Source organism: Oncorhynchus masou, chromosome 24, assembly GCF_036934945.1.
Source record: "Oncorhynchus masou masou isolate Uvic2021 chromosome 24, UVic_Omas_1.1, whole genome shotgun sequence".
Taxonomy (NCBI): domain Eukaryota; kingdom Metazoa; phylum Chordata; class Actinopteri; order Salmoniformes; family Salmonidae; genus Oncorhynchus; species Oncorhynchus masou.
Window position 1 is genome coordinate 77,426,704 of NC_088235.1, and position 16,642 is coordinate 77,443,345.

General features: G+C 39.9%; 1 protein-coding gene across 1 annotated transcript; it reads right to left on the bottom strand.

The window, feature by feature from the left end:
- Positions 1-2,586: 2,586 nt before the first annotated feature.
- On the bottom strand, positions 2,587-9,579 carry LOC135512706 (lipoprotein lipase-like). Its single transcript, XM_064935004.1, has 9 exons — positions 9,347-9,579; positions 6,726-6,922; positions 6,431-6,610; positions 6,173-6,284; positions 5,800-6,033; positions 4,845-5,208; positions 4,377-4,595; positions 4,135-4,230; positions 2,587-4,040 (listed from the first exon to the last, which is right to left on the bottom strand). The coding sequence occupies exons 1-9, from the start codon at positions 9,525-9,527 to the stop codon at positions 4,019-4,021; spliced, it is 1,605 nt and encodes a 534-aa protein (XP_064791076.1). The 5' UTR covers positions 9,528-9,579; the 3' UTR covers positions 2,587-4,018.
- Positions 9,580-16,642: the final 7,063 nt, after the last annotated feature.

Sequence of the window (16,642 nt, forward strand, 5' to 3'; positions counted from 1 at the left end):
AAAATATCTCATTTAAATAAATATTCACACCCCTGAGTCAATACATGTTAGAATCCCTTTTGACAAGATTACAGTTGTGAGTCTTTCTGGATAGGTCTGTAAGAACTTATTTTCATATTATTGTTGTATAAAAAAATGTGGTTGATGATCATTGCTACGCATCAATTTTCAAGTCTTGCCATAGATTTCCATGCCGATTTAAGCCAAAACTGTAACTAGGCCATTCAGGAACATTCAATGTCGTCTTGGTAAGCAACACCAGTGTATATTTGGCATTGTGTTTTAGGTTATTGTCCTGCTGAAAGGTGGATTTGTCTCCTAGTTTCTGTTGGAAAGGAGACTGAACCATGTTTTCCTCTAGGATTTAGACTGGCTTAGCTCTATTCCACTTATTTGTATCCCAAAAAAACTCCCTATTTCTTGCTGGTGACAAGCATACCCATAACATGATGCAGCCATGATGCATGCTTGAAAATATGAAGAGTGGTACTCAGTGATGTGTTGTGTTGGATTTTCCCCGAACATAATGCTTTCTATTCAGGACAGGGGCGCAACTTTTGCTGGGGATGGGGGGGACATGTCCCCACCAGTGTTATCATTGGAATGTGTTACAAAAAGAGGCAACTGTGTGCTTTAGGACAGTGTTTATCCGACAAAAAAATCAATTATACAGTGGGGCAAAAAAGTATTTAGTCAGCCACCAATTGTGCAAGTTCTCCCACTTAAAAAGATGAGAGAGGCCTGTAATTTTCATCATAGGTACACTTCAACTATGACAGACAAAATGAGAAAAAAAATCCTGAAAATCACATTGTAGGATTTTTAATGAATTTATTTGCAAATTATGGTGTAAAATAAGTATTTGGTCAATAACAAAAGTTGTTATTGTTGTTATATACCATTTGTTTGCAATGACAGAGGTCAAACATTTTCTGTAAGTCTTCACAAGGTTTTCACACACTGTTGCTGGTATTTTGGCCCATTCCTCCATGCAGATCTCCTCTAGAGCAGTGATGTTTTGGGGCTGTTGCTGGGCAACACGGACTTTCAACTCCCTCCAAAGATTTTCTATGGGGTTGAGATCTGGAGACTGACTAGGCCACTCCAGGACCTTGAAATGCTTCTTACGAAGCACTCCGGGCGATGTGTTTGAGATCATTGTCATGCTGGAAGACCCAGCCACGTTTCATCTTCAATGCCCTTGCTGATGGAAGGAGGTTTTCACTCAAAATCTCACGATACATGGCCCTATTCATTCTTTCCTTTACATGGATCAGTCGTCCTGGTCCCTTTGCAGAAAAACATGCTTCACAGTAGGTATGGTGTTCTTTGGATGCAACTCAGCATTCTTTGTTCTCCAAACACGACGAGTTGAGTTTTTACCAAAAAGTTATATTTTGGTTTCATCTGACCATATGGCATTCTCTCAATCTTCTTCTGGATCATCCAAATGCTCTCTAGCAAACTTCAGACGGGCCTGGACATGTACTGGCTTAAGCAGGGGGACAAGTCTGGCACTGCAGGATTTGAGTCCCTGGCGGCGTAGTGTGTTACTGATGTTAGGCTTTGTTACTTTGGTCCCAGCTCTCTGCAGGTCATTCACTAGGTCCCCCCGTGTGGTTCTGGGATTTTTGCTTGCACAATTGGTGGCTGACTAAATACTTTTTTGCCCCACTGTATATATATCCCCCCCACTTCTAAAGCCAAAGTTGCATCCCTGATTCAAGACAAAAAGTTCATTTCTTTGCCAGATTTTTTTGCAGTTTTACTTAGTGCCTTATTGCAAACAGGATACGTTTTGGAATATTTTTATTCTGTGCAGTCTTCCTTGTATTCACTCTGTAATTTAGGTTAGTATTGTGGAGTGTTGTTGATCCATCATCATTTTTCTCCTATCACAGCCATTAAAAACTGTTTTAAAGTCACCATTGGCCTCATGTTAGGAAGGATACCTGTATATTTGTAGTGGCTGGGTGTATCGATACACCATCCAAAGTGTAATTAATAACTTCACCACGCTCAAAGGGATATTCAATGTCTGTCCTTTGCAAGGCATTGGAAAACCTCCCTAGTCTTTGTTGAATCTGTGTTTGAAATTCACTGCTCAACTGAGGGCCCTTAGAGATGTGGTCATTCAAAAATCATGTTAACCACTATTATTGCACAGTGTGTCCAGTCAACTTATTGTGACTTGTTAAGCACATTTTTACTCCTGAACTTATTGAAGCTTGCCACAACAAAAGGGTTGAATACTTCTTGACTCAAGACATTAAGGCTTCTCATTTGTAATTTATTTTGAATGTTCTAAAAACATAATTCCAATTTGACATTATGGGGTATTGTGTGTAGGCCAGTGACACAAATCAAAATGGAATCCATTTAAACTTAGGCTGTAGCACAACAAAATGGTAAAAAAGTTAAGTGGTGTGAATACTTTGAAGGCACTCAGTTCTAAAATGGAATGTAGATAATACATTGCTGAGTTGGTCTCTGCTTGGATGTCTGGATGGGTTTAGATTTTATAGTATATCTAAGCACGATCCTGGACAATTGTACAACCTTGTTTCCATTAAAACACACTCCAACTTCAAAATAGCAGTTCCAATTTATTAAAGTATGTATATGGTCACATATTTACAGGTATATACAGTATACAGATATAATTTAAAAGGTTAAGACGGTAAAAAATATATCTAGTAATATTTTACCATAGAATCTAACATGCTAACATGATATTTACACATGGTGCACTTAGTAAGTAACTGGTATAGTAACCCTTTCCTCTGGTTTTCAGTGCAAAAGCTTTATACCACCACCACTTTGACAGGCTCAATGGAACAGGCAGAAATTAAATAAGTCACAATGATTACAATACCAGTCTCTAAATGTATAATATTAGTTATAAATAGCCTACTCAGTGGTGTTAAAAAAAAAAAAAGTCTGACAATGAGATATTATTACGAGCCAATTCTTAACTGTAACTTGAACTATGATGCAGAGTCCACTGTGCACAGTCTACCGAGGAAGGCCGTCATGTTTCTATTGCCGATGTCAGCGCACTTCACAATAACCACTCATTGACTTCTTTGAGTTTAGTTACAACTATGAGTTTAGTTACCTGGTCACAACTATATGGCATACACAGCTAAATGAGTATTATTTGTGTCATAGTTTAGCAGCAACCATGGATATGTTAGTCAAAATACGTTGCATAAGCACGTGCTCGAGGTAATAGTTCCATATGAATCATTGGGGGAAAAAAAAAAAATGGAAAAAAAGCTATAATTGTATAACATTATAATAACTACAAAAATAATGGTTCTCACTGATATGTACCGTATTTTGCTGCAAAGGACTCACTATTGCTGGTTTCAAATGAATATACTGTATAAAAATAGCAGCCATTGCATTATCGCTCAAGTGCTTGACTAAATTCAATGTTCTCAGAATAATGTGCATTTCAGACCTCATGAATATTAGTCTCAAAGACCAGATAAAAGGAACAACTCACTAGAAGTAAAAAATAAATAAAAAGTACACCATTAACAAAAAAATACATACAGTAGGTTAAGACAAGTTATTTTAAGGCACACTTAGTCCGATCCTACAATCACATAGTATTGAGGACGACAATGGTGAATGCTTTAAGCATAAATTAAGGAAACACATGGGGTTTGAACTGCAGGTTCCTCAAGGCCTCTACTCAGCTGGTCAATGGGTCTCTCTCAATCAGAGGCACCAAAGACTTTGTATATGAGCCATCTCTTTGGGGTTGCCAGAAAATCAGCAAAGATGATGGCATTTACTATCTTTCAGCACCACACCGTAGTTGACGCACCACAAAAGCAGTGCTTACAAAAAAATACTTCACATACATTTTTAAATAACACACAGTTCTAGTTCTGGACACAATGTGATAATGTGTTTGTATGGTTTGAAAGACAAAATAAATTACAGCTGTATAAATAATTTCTCTAAGAGCTGCGGAAGGAGGACAGTCGTCTGTTGCTCCATACATTCAGTGCTTCCCCAGGTTCACTCTGTAAAACAAACAGGGTTAATATTTGTCTAATCAATGGACCCCTGACTGGCAATAATTCAGGAAAAAAAATTGATTAGATCAAAAGAAAATACCTTTTTGAAGTTGTCCTCCATTCGTCCTTGCATTTTACAAACGTAACTTCCTGTTGTAAGCTCAGAGCATGAGGATCTTTAATGCAGAATACCATCCTGGAAAAGGGTCAAACAAGAATAGCACATTAAAAAAAAAAAAAAAAATAGTTTTGCACCCTTTCAAAACGATTATATTTCTGATATTTGTATGACAATTGTCTCCATTTCATGATTTTAAAGAAATAAGGCCTCTTAAAACTAACTTTTTTTGCGTCTCTCCGACTCTGATGCGTATTTTGTGGACCTCCACTTCATACTCCGCAGAGTCACCTGACCACCAGGAAGACACCATGTTGAGCATGAACGAGGGAGACCAGCTAGTAGACTCCTCCCACTTGAACTTCACCATCAGGAGGTCACCAATGTCTTTCTCTGCTACCAGCAGGAAGGAATGGGTCTTATTGGATGTCATCTTCTCCTTTCTGCCAATGAGAAAGAGCATAGAGGCACAACTGATTATTGTCAACTCACTTCACAAGAACAAATAATTGACCTTTGAGTGAAGGTGTCATGTCTAAGCACAGACCACAGTAGCACTAGAACTTTAACTATAGACCATAAAGATTAATGTTATCGTAAACATGAGAAATGGTGTCGGGTGTCTTATCATGTTGATGTACTAGCATGTGCTTTGTTGTATGGTTTAACCGCTTGTTGGACCAGGTACTCACAGTGTCAGTTTGAGGTCTTCAACCTCTCCTTTGGTTCCAATCAGGGAGACTGTCAGTGAAGGCTCCATCTCAGACCTGTTCACCTTGCTGAAGAAGTGGATCTTCAACTGGTAGTGATAGACTCTGAACGGCATGGAGGCCCTGGTCTTGGTGTACAGTTTGACGCTACGGGTCTTGCGAACCTTGCTGATATCGTAGCCCACGGTGTTACAGTGGTTCTTGCGGCAGCGGAGGCACATTCCACGGTCGAACATATCGTTGCTCCCGCAGCGGTACGCCATGCTGGCCTCCTGCTCGTTAACCAGGGAGTCGATGAACAGGTGGATGGAGCGCTCGTGGGAACACCTGGGAACATCATTGATAGCTAGGAACATAAAGGGGATAGTTGCATCACTGGTCCACATTAAAAACCTGAGTTGAGATTCTCAATTGGAGGACAGGCAATCAAATGATAACAAGTAACAAGTAGATGCAAGTAGATACATCTAGTAGTATATCACTAATCCTGAGAAAGTGTCATTCCCTAACATTACCATTGTAGATAGAGTTATATCAACCTTCATTTTGGGGAGCTACAATAGGAGTGATGTTGTTGGTGACCTTCTGAAGGGATTTTCGCTAGTCGTGATGTTTGCGGTCCTCTGTTTTTAATGAATAGGCCTTTGTCAGGCTGATGGCTACAATGTTAGTCGTAAAGACAGATTAGTGACCAGTTGCAGTAACTGTGCAGCTAATGTCATGATGTACGTCAGGTTGTACGGACTTCGCCACCCTATTGTTCCTGGTTCACAAGCCTTACCATCTTCCAATAAGTTACAAGCTGACAATTACATGTCTGATTTAGCCAATGATAACACAGTAACCAGATTGTGTGGAAAGTGATTGTAAATGTTATATGTCGAATATTTGACCAATTGTATAGAATGACACTAAAATATCAAGATGCGATTCTCACCAAAGAGGCCAAGTTTGGATATTGTTTCCAGAGGGCTTTGCAGATTGCAGCCTGGCTGGAAGCTGCCTCCATTGGGGTAGATGTCCACATGGCCTACAGGCTGCTGGATGCCGATGCTTAAGCCCAGAGAGCCCCGCGTGAACGTGTGGAGAACATCCACAAAGTGGGCATCATCTGGGGACAGGCGGCGGTGAGCGTGCTCCCCCTCGAAGTCTGGACCAGCTGGGTCAAGACCTGTAAAGAGAAGGGAGCAATCAGTAAGGTGTGGAACAAGCCAAAGACCAATTAATTAAAGTTGGTACAGGCCAGAGCCAATCAATGATTAGCAACAGTGCATTCATCCTGTCTATGTTTCTGAAGAATACATATTTACCAGTTATTCTGCCCACTTTATTGGAGGCGTGGCTCCCAGCGAATCCTGCAACATGAGCACCCAGACTGTAGCCAATGAGATGGAGGTTTTCAAGAGGGATGTTTGTTGCCTCCTTGGAAACATATTGCAGTAAAGTGTCAAGTTCATTCCCATGGAAACAATGTACAATAACTCTTTATACCTTTTGTTTAAAATATGTTATTCATTATTTATCTGAGAAACAGGGCAGTGTCTTAGATGTTGAATCATCGTACAAACCTCCAGCCAGTCAATGAAGCGAGCAATCTCTTGTCCCACCATCTTGGTGTTCTGGGCAGCTACTGGATAGTGGTTCTGGGCTGTGTACAGCCAGTCCACCACGATCACATTGGCTTCCTGCTCTCTTTTGTACAGTGCCGAAACCAGCTTGGCCACCCAGCTCTCAAACAAGCCGCTCACCTATTGAGGCAGATGGAAAGAACGAATGGTGTTATTGATGGGGTAATCCAAGTCCATGAGCAATAGTTAAGGATTTAATGTCACAGACATGCTGCTACAGATTGGAAGGGCTTACTGTCCAGCCGTGGATCACCAGGAAGGTTTTGGATGTGCTGTTGAAAGTGCATTCTTTGAGAGATTCCGGGTTGCCGGGGATGATGTAGCAGATGTCATCTTCCGGCATCAAAGGCTTCCGGAGGGAGAATTTGGCGTAGGCATGAGGGGTGGCATCGTTGTTTCGGATCAAGTCCTTGAAGTTGTCCATGAAATTATCTGAGGATAATGTAAACACAAAACATCTGCTTAAGACAATTTGGAAAAGTCATTACTAAATGTTTGAAGATACCATTGCAGTAAAGAGAATGGAAGCTTTAGAGCCATCTCGGCTGTTTCGAATCTTTAACCACATTGGTGGGAACTTCTGACTGCACAGTCCCCTCAGTGCCTGGGGGGCTACTAGCAAGGCCAGATTAACAAATCATATACATTTCCGGGACATGGGCCCCGGGGTTTCAGCCCCCGTATTAATCAGGCCCTGGCTACTAGGGTTCAGTCGGTCAGACAGACCCTATAGAAACCACAGCTTTGTCCCTCTAGCTCAGAAAATTCCCAAAGGGTTTCAAAGCAGCTGTGTTCCCAGTAGTTCAGCTGACTCTTCAGCCAAGGCTACTGCACTGATTGGATATTGCATATTCCAGACACAATAAATACATTATATTTCTAATAATGAAAATAAACAATATACTAAGTGTTCATATGCATCAACTGACTATATCTACATCCTACTTCAGCATCGCCGAAGACAACCTATAATTTTTTATTTTTAAGGGGGGGAAAAAAATGTACAGTACCAGGCAAACGTTTGGACACCTACTCATTCAAGGTTCTTTATTTTTTTTAACTATTCTCTACATTGTAGAATAATAGTGGAAGACAATGATGAAATAACATATGAAATTATGCAGTAACCAAAAAAAATTTAAACTATCATTTATAATTGAGATTATTCAAAGTAGCCACACTTTGCCTTGATGACAGCTTTGCACACTCTTGGCATTCTCTCAACCAGCTTCATGAGGTAGTCACCTGGAATGAATTTCAATTAACAGGTGTGCCTTGTTAAAAGTTCATGTTGTGGAATTTATTTCCTTCTTAACACGTTTGAGCCAATCAGTTGTGTTGTGACAAGATAGCTCTATTTGGTAAAAGACCAAGTCCATATTACGGCAAGAACAGCGCAAATAAGCAAAGAGAAACAGTCCATCATTACTTTAAGACATGAAGGTCAGTCAATGTAGAAAATTAAGAACTTTCAAAGTTTCCTCAAGTGCAGTCACAAAAACCATCAAGCGCTATGATGAAACTGGCTCTCATGAGGACCGCCACAGGAAAGGAAGACCCAGAGTTACCTCTGCTGCAGAGGATAAGCATATTAGAGTTACCAGCCTCAGAAATTGCAGGCCAAATAAATGCTTCAGAGTTCAAGTAACAGACATCTCATTATCAACTGTTCAGAGGAGACTACGTGAATCAGGCCTTCGTGGTCGAATTGCTGCAAAAGAAAACTACTAACAGACACCAATAATAAGAAGATACTTGCTTGAGCCAAGAAACATGAGCAATGGACATTAGAACAGTGGAAATCTGTCCTTTTGTTAAATTAGTACAAATGTTTGATTTTTGGTTCCAACCGCCATCTCTTCATGAGACGCAGAGTAGGTGAACAGATGATTTCTGATGTGTGGTTCCCACAGTGAAGCATGGAGGTGTGATGGTGCTTTGCTGGTGACATTGTCAGTGATTTATTTAGAATTCAAGGCACACTTAACCAGCATGGCTACCACAGCATTCTGCAGCAATACACCATCCCATCTAGTTTGTGCTTAGTGGGACTATCATTTGTTTTTCAACAGGACAATGACCCAACACACCTCCAGGTTGTGTAAGGGCTATTTGACCAAGAAGGAGAGTGACGGAGTGCTGCATCAGATGACCTGGCCTCCACAATCACCTAACCGCAACCCAATTGAGGTGGTTTGGGATGAGTATGACTACAGAGTGAAGGAAAAGCAGCCAACAAGTGCTCAGCATATGTGGGAACTCCTTCAAGACTATTGGAAAATCATTCCAGGTGAAGCTGGTTGAGAGAATGCCAAGAGTGTGCAAAGCTGTCATCAATGCAAAGGGTTGCTACTTTGAAGAATCTAAACTATATGTTGATTTGTTTAACACATGATTCCATGTGTTCTTTCATAGTTGAGGTCTACAATGTAAAAAATGGTAAAAATAAAGAAAAACCCTTGAATAAGTAGGTGTCCAAACTTTGACTGGTACTGTATATTTGAGATTATGTAGCCTATCAATTCTGTATCAACACTAGAACAACGTTTTTTCAATCCCTATGGTACAATTACTCAGTGTATGAATAGGTGTTCAGCTTTATACTTGTCATCATGTCCTATAAACTATTTATTCTAAGTCATCAAACTCATTCGTAGTATATTATTGCACCTCCTGATAATGTATATAGTAGCCTTATTATAAGTGACAGTATCTGTAGGCTGTCAATAACATGAATTAATTATAAGAGATTAAATTCTTCAAATAATATTTCACTTAAGCAGCACAAATTAAATTCTTTTATCAGGACTGCAAAACAAGGTTGAAACATATTTTTCCTCAATATTGGCTACTCACCAAGTGTAGAAATGGAGTCACCCTCTTCCAAAGACGCCACATAAAATACTGCATTTAACACCAGAAAGTAAAGACAATGCACTTGCAATCCTTTCATTTCTTTGCAGCCTAATAATTCGTATTTTGGGGAAATGTATGTTAAAGTCTGCAATCTCAGCACAGGGGGGGAAAAATGTAACATAAAACCGTGACAATTTTCCACCGGTTAGAATATTTCCCGTGCGATCTCTGGCGCGTAGTGTTGATATCTGAACCTTGAACTGCCCAGTTCTTAAATAGTACCTCTCCCTCTGTTGCAAACCCATTGGTTGCTTTTCCCTCTCCCCAGGAGGAAGGGGGGGTATAGTAAATTATAATACAAAATCACGTTGATAACTGGCAATGACGTTTTAATAATAATAGTTGCATTCAAGTTATTAGTGTTATTTGTTTACAGTGTGTGAGATAGAACACTCAGGCCTGGATTCAATCAGATCAAGAGCGTAACCAATACCTGCAAAGCTGATGTTTTGTCGATCGGAGGTGGAACTGCATTGGAGCTGTCAAATCGGTGAGCAGCTGCTCCTGTGATCATTGTCTTGAAGCCACACCCATCCCACTCGCATTAGAAGTTCAGAATGAGAAATTGTTGTCGGCTATATAGGAATAATGATCCTCAAATTTAAAATCATTAAACGAAATAATGAGGATTTCTATCAACCTAATCAAGCTGTAGATTACATCTCGTATTCCAGTGACTGAATTTGTGAACAAGGCTGAATGGGATTTCTCTTAATGCGATTTCGGGTTTCCGCTAGTTACCATAGCCACAAAGTCTAAATTGGCTAATAGTAAGAATTCATGAAAACAAACAACAATTTGCTTTTTGGCCTTAATTTAAGGTTATGGTTAGGCACAAGGTTAGCAGTGTGGTTAAGGTTAGGTATAAAATCACATTTTAAGAAGATAAATTGTAGAAATAGGGGGGTTTTATGATTTTGTTGCTGTGCACATTGATTCATGGAGCTGCTTGTGAATTAGACAGGGGCGCAACTTTCACTGGGGATGGGGGACAAGTCCCTCCCACATTATGAAATTGCATTTTGCCCCCCCCCCTAAAAAAACGATGCACCGGTGTGCTTTAGGATCATGCGGGCGATTCCGAGTGGTTGGTAGGCTGTTTGTAGTGTTTATCTAAAAAAATATGTTAGAAAAAAGTTATGTTCCCCCACTTCTAAAACCAAAGTTGTGCCCCTGGAATTTGACAACACAGTTCCACCTCTGACTCCATGAAAACTATGTGGATTTCAGCTGAAGCGGATCTGATTGAATCTGCCCTCAAATTCAACCTGGACTCAGGGGTATACCTAACATAGAAAACTTACATCTGTCTCCTTCCATTTATATGTTATGTTTCGTATGGCAGGTATTAATTTGTGGATGTCCATCATCCATTTTGTATGACATGTTATGAATTACAATTAAATATTTGCTTTATACGCCTACCCATCGACTCCAACTAACCACCTTACTTTCACATTTGCTTTAAGTAACCTTCTGTCTTATGTGACCATACCAAACGTAACATCCCGGATCTAAGTTTACTATGTTACGGCTAGTCTATGAGACCAGGCTGTCAAATGTTGATTCTGATCTGGCTCGATTGATTTTCTTGTGGCCTATCACTACTACCTTGCTCTTGAATGCATGAGTGAGGGCGATTTAAGCATAAAGGTTTTTTAGCATGCCTACATTACATTATGTTAACTTAACATTTGCATTATTTGTTCAATTCATATATATATAGGCTATTAGAATTATAGTAGTTGTAGCCAGAATGCAAAGTAACTCAGTGGCCTACTGCTACAAGACCTTGAAATTGATACATTGATGACATGATAACATGACACAATAATTATTGGACATATGATCATGTTTTTCTTCTTGTACAACATATCACAACATATCACAGTTCAGAGGTTTTTATGATGTTTGCCAGCCAGGGACACCTCAGCCCACCTAAGGTCTGCTTGAGGGGACGGTTTCTCACAGCAGGTACAGAATGTGTTAAGTGGGCCTTGTGGAGTTTAGGAGTACAACTAGAGTGGAACATAATGTTATGAGCAGCTGCGTACGAACCTGTAATGTCATCAACGTTACTGGCTTTAGTTCTAGAAGACTGCCCTGAGTGGAGGTGGCCAGATGGGCCAGTATAAATCAAAGTCCAAATCCTAACCAACCACCCCTCTACCCCCTTTTCCCAAGCCCCTTCCCCTAGCCACCATTCACCACTCTATACATCCATAGACCCTTCCCCCTAGACCTAGAGAGAGATTGTGGTCTAGCAATTATGCAAGATTTTATCAATAACATTTCTCCCCAGTTTTCTAAGAAAAGCTGTATTTAACCTGATCCAACCTTGCTTTCTGTAGCAATGCAAATATTAACTGGATTTTTAGTATTTGTCTTGTTCTACCAGCACTGCCTTTGCTGATTAATACTTTGTTGAGGGAAAATGTACGTGATACGATAGTGATGTGTTGTTGTACCACCTAGCTATCTGATGATAAATGCACTAATTGCCAGTCATTCTGGAATAGCGGGTCTGTTAAATTAATGAAATGTCAACTGTAAATCTAGTTTGATCATTTGTTTCGGTACATTGAGTGATGTACCCATCCTGTGATCTCTGTGGGTGCACGTGAATAATAAATGCATGCTTTAAGTTTGTTGTTGCTTGACTCTTTGCACTGGGACTTCCATTGCAGTGGCGGCCGGTGCCGTTTAAGATAAGTGAGGACACTTTTTTTTTATGAGCATGGCCTTATTAATATTACAGCATATTGGATGACTGTCATTCATATTGCATTCACCCAGTTCAATGTAACATGGATAGGTTTAGGCTACTACATGATACTCACATTTTCACCATACCCATCATGAGGTTGCGATAACCTAGCCTATGAATGAAAGTTTACAACGTAGGTGCACAGGTTGAGAGGAATTTGAGTAATCAGGGTGACAGACATTGACACATTCAATACCGCCTTGTCCAATCCTGCCTGCATCTAACTGATATAGGGTGTAATCATTAGTCCAATAGCTGCAAACCAGAGTTTCTATTGAACAAATTCAGGTATGTTTATCTCCGTTTCGTTTGCTTCCATTTAAGAACTATTGTCTTTCTCTCTCTTTGAGTCAACTACTCACCACATGTTATGCACTGCAGTGCTAGCTAGCTGTAGTGTATGCTTTCAGTACTAGATTCATTCGGATCCTTTGATTGGGTGGACAAAATGTCAGTTCATGCTGCAAGAGCTCTGATAGGTTGGAGGACATCCTCCGGAAGTTGTCCTAATTACTGTGTAAGTTTATGGAAGGGGGTGAGAAACACGAGCCTCCTACAGTAAGTTTTGTATTGAAGTCAATGTACCCAGACGAGGACGGAAGCTAGTTGTCCTCCGGCTACACCATGGTGCTGCTCTACAGAGTGCTGTTGAGGCTACTGTAGACCTTCTTTGCAAAACAATGTGTTATAATCAATTATTTGGTGACGTGAATATATTTAGTGTAGTTTTATTTAAGAATTAATTTTCTTTTCTGAAATTCACTGAGGAGGATGGTCCTCCCCTTCCTCCTCTGAGGACCCTCCACTGATCCATTAGTATTACTACTGAGGGAGGAATAGGTCTAGTTTACCCTCTTCCTCACTTAAGATCATTGATCTTCCCAACAATTACATATAAAAAAAGATATAGTTTTTTGTAATTTAACAGACCCTTTATCCAGAGAAGCTTACAGTGGTGAATGCATATATTTTCATACCTGTCCCCTGTGGGAATCAAACCCGGAACCCTGGCATTGTAAGTGGCATTGTAAGCATACTCTTCAAACTGAGCCACACCGGACACACTGTATCAGTCAGTAGGGATCTGGAGTTTGCGTGAGTTGTGATTGGTCAGCCGCAGAGAATTGTCGGACCAGATTTGTTGGACCAGTTTGTTGGACCAAACCTGTGTTTCCATTATCTAAGCAGTGCTCCATTGTGTGTGAAGGACTAAGAATAATGTCACCTGCTACGGTCACATGCTTTCCTTCAGGAATGTGCACATGTCAAGTGTGTCTAGCCTTTATGGTTGACTATTGTTGTCAAACGTCAACCTATCAGAGGCCCCTGGTACCCCTGGTTGCTCGGAATGAGATGGAAACAAAGTTTGGCTCCAATGCTGGTATTTGTCGCTGTTGTTATGTGACAGGTGGAACACAAGGAGGGGAGGGGGGGGGGGCATAGCAGAAGTTGTCTTATTGTACTGTTGCCAGATTCAACACACACATCCCTCCTGCTGCATGTCCCTGAAGCAACTCTTGTAGCGGTCCAGTTGGCATCGAATTTAATGTTGCTTTCCTAGGAACATAACATAGTTTCTCTGTAAAGCAGGAACAGCAGTATTAGATAAACAGATTCATCGCTACGGTGCTGCCATTCTCTTTGCTTTTGTAAGGGAAACTGAATCGCTTCTGAAGGGAAGCGTCTCAATAAGTGGGATTTTGAGGCAGTTTGCTTTGATAAGAGAAACTTTAAAGTTGTGCTGTAGAGATTTGCAAGAACCAGTGGTTTAGTTTGGAAGCCAACTTAACAACAGCTGTTCCCCAATGTTTTGAAGGTGACAAATTGTTCTGGAATGTTTTTTTCCATGGGTTTCCCAGGCTTCTTTTTAGAGTTCTTTCTAAGAAAAACATGCGTGGTTCTGAAGGTTTCAGGAACTTCTTACTACGTGAACCAAAAATATATCTTAGCTTATTTATCATGCATGTGATGTACAGAGTGTGTTGTGTAACTAATTTACCAGGAAGTGGAGCTTTCTCCCATTAGGAACATAATGTAATTATTCTGAACTATTCTATCCTCACTGCCAAATTCATCTCATGTTGTTTGTTTTGTTTTGTGAGCTTTCCATATGATTTCTTATGGAAAATTACAACATCTTAGAGAGGCATTCTAGGGACATCAGGTTTGGGTCAATTGCGCCAGTGAACAGTACAGTTTTAAAGGTTATCTCTGTGGGGTCATCTCTCACCCATCAACACAATAAGGGAGTATTTCCATGACCGAAAGGGAGGGGAGAAGTTCACCCGCAAGTTCATTACCCTTTCACTGTCAGGCAACACTCACCCCACCAACACACCCAACATATATCTGTCCAGAACTTACTTAGACCCATCACCCCTGGTCTAAGTTAAAAATCTGTCATCCCCATTCAGCAAGTTACAGGCAATTGAGGACCAAATTGCTGAAACACAGTGTATTTCCTCATTCCTCACATTACCCGATTGACTGTAACTTTCTGAATGGGGACGACAGATAGTTTTCTTGTTTTTCCCCTAATACTTTTAAGATATATGTTATTAATCGATGAAAAATAATTATAAATGAATGAATTAAAGTTGACCAACTTGAATTAATGTTGACAAAATGTCTCTCATGTATTTTTGTACAGAAATGATCCTATGATTACAATAGTGAGTAATAGGAAAAAATACCTTTCCTGTCATGTTTCCTTACTCTTGTTTTGACACTCCAAATTCCAAGAATTACTCAATAACCCCACAGTTTTTTTTTTTTTTTTTTTTTTTTACAATCTATGGGATTATTCCATGTATTTCCAGCTAAGAAAATGTTGGGTCCAAAGCTATGTGTTATCTTGTGTATTGCCATTGTGGGTTACAAAACTTGTTTTGGTATGTTAGTGTACTGGGCTTGGTGATGATAGGCTCTAATGTGGATGTTGTGCTACTAGCATGAGTCAGATAAGGTTTAAAGAGCCACAGGTGTCAGATTAGGAACAATGAGACCACTGTGTGTAAAGCACAGCAGGAATAATAATGTTATGAGCTATGCCAGCAATTCACCAGTCAGGGGCAGAACAGCACTAGCCATTCATGTCAAACTATATTAGTGTTACAGTATGTGTCTCTTACACAAGTAGGCAAATGTTGATGAGACCTGTGAATGACAACTGTCTCTGTATTGATGGCATGTTGCAAAGTATGAGGTCATATGGTTATGGTTGTCAAATAGATGTAGGACTATTTCCAACGATTATATACAATATTGAACAGAGTGCGAATTACAGGGGTCTGGGGTCTCTGTATTTTTTTCGGCTTAATAATAAAGACGTAATTTGAACGGTAAAAACGTATTATCTTTTAATGTGGCATGAACCCAAACGGTCATAATATTTTCATCTGATTGTCGAACAAGTCATTTCAAAAGTAGGCATGTTTGTCAATTGAAAAATAAAACAGAAATAAATGAAGGGCAGCTAGTTTGCAGTCTTTCCAGCTTCAGTTTGAAGTGATTGTGTTAGCTCGGTGGTTGGCTAGCTCCTCTAAACAACAGTGTCCTGACGAGAAAGCACATTTTCTATGCCAGGTTAAATCGAGCATCATTAGCTCCAAATAAATGTCACTAAAAAACAGCTTAAACAAATGCAAATGCAGCTACTGTTCTGGCTGTATTGTTTGACGTGACTTTGCGTTAGCCATAGTTGACTAGCTAGCAAGCAAGGGATAAGAACGTTGCCAGACAGTATGGCAATAGAACATTTAAAACGAACGACTGGGTCCATAGATAAAGAACAAAAAGACTGAACGACTGGGTCGAGTCTCTGGCAACCAAACCAATAGAATGAACGACCAGCCGGCTTGGGTAGCAACCCTAAATTTATGTCGGGAATATATCTTGTGGAAGGATGAAATAGTATGAATAAATTCACCAAAATCTATTTTTTTTATGAAAATATCATATCATTATTTGAATATGATGTGATAATGCCCTCGAAGCCGGTGTTTGGAGGATACTGTATATAACAACATCTGTGTCAATATATAGGGACAAAAAGCACAATGGGGGCATCTACTGACCAAAACCCGGAACAACCCTGGCCAAATCCTGACAATAACAACATCTGTGTCAATATAACCTCCAAACACCGGCTTCTCGGGCATTATCACTTAATTAGTAAGCATTTAACAATCGAATTAGAACATTGAACTTAAACCCTGTAGAATCATGGACCTTGTCTAACTACTCCTACATAACATTGGATAAACTATTGATAGAAAACAATAAAGCTAAATAAATAGTCTACTACTTTTGGCACAGAGAACTCCCGTACCTGCACAAACAACTGACTGACAAAAGCAAACAATGATAAATCAACGGATAAATCTAATGCATTGGAAAAAAGGCTGTTTTTATCAAGGACAAACAAATGGCAAAAATTAGGAAGTGCCAAGGAAAATCTATGCATAAAG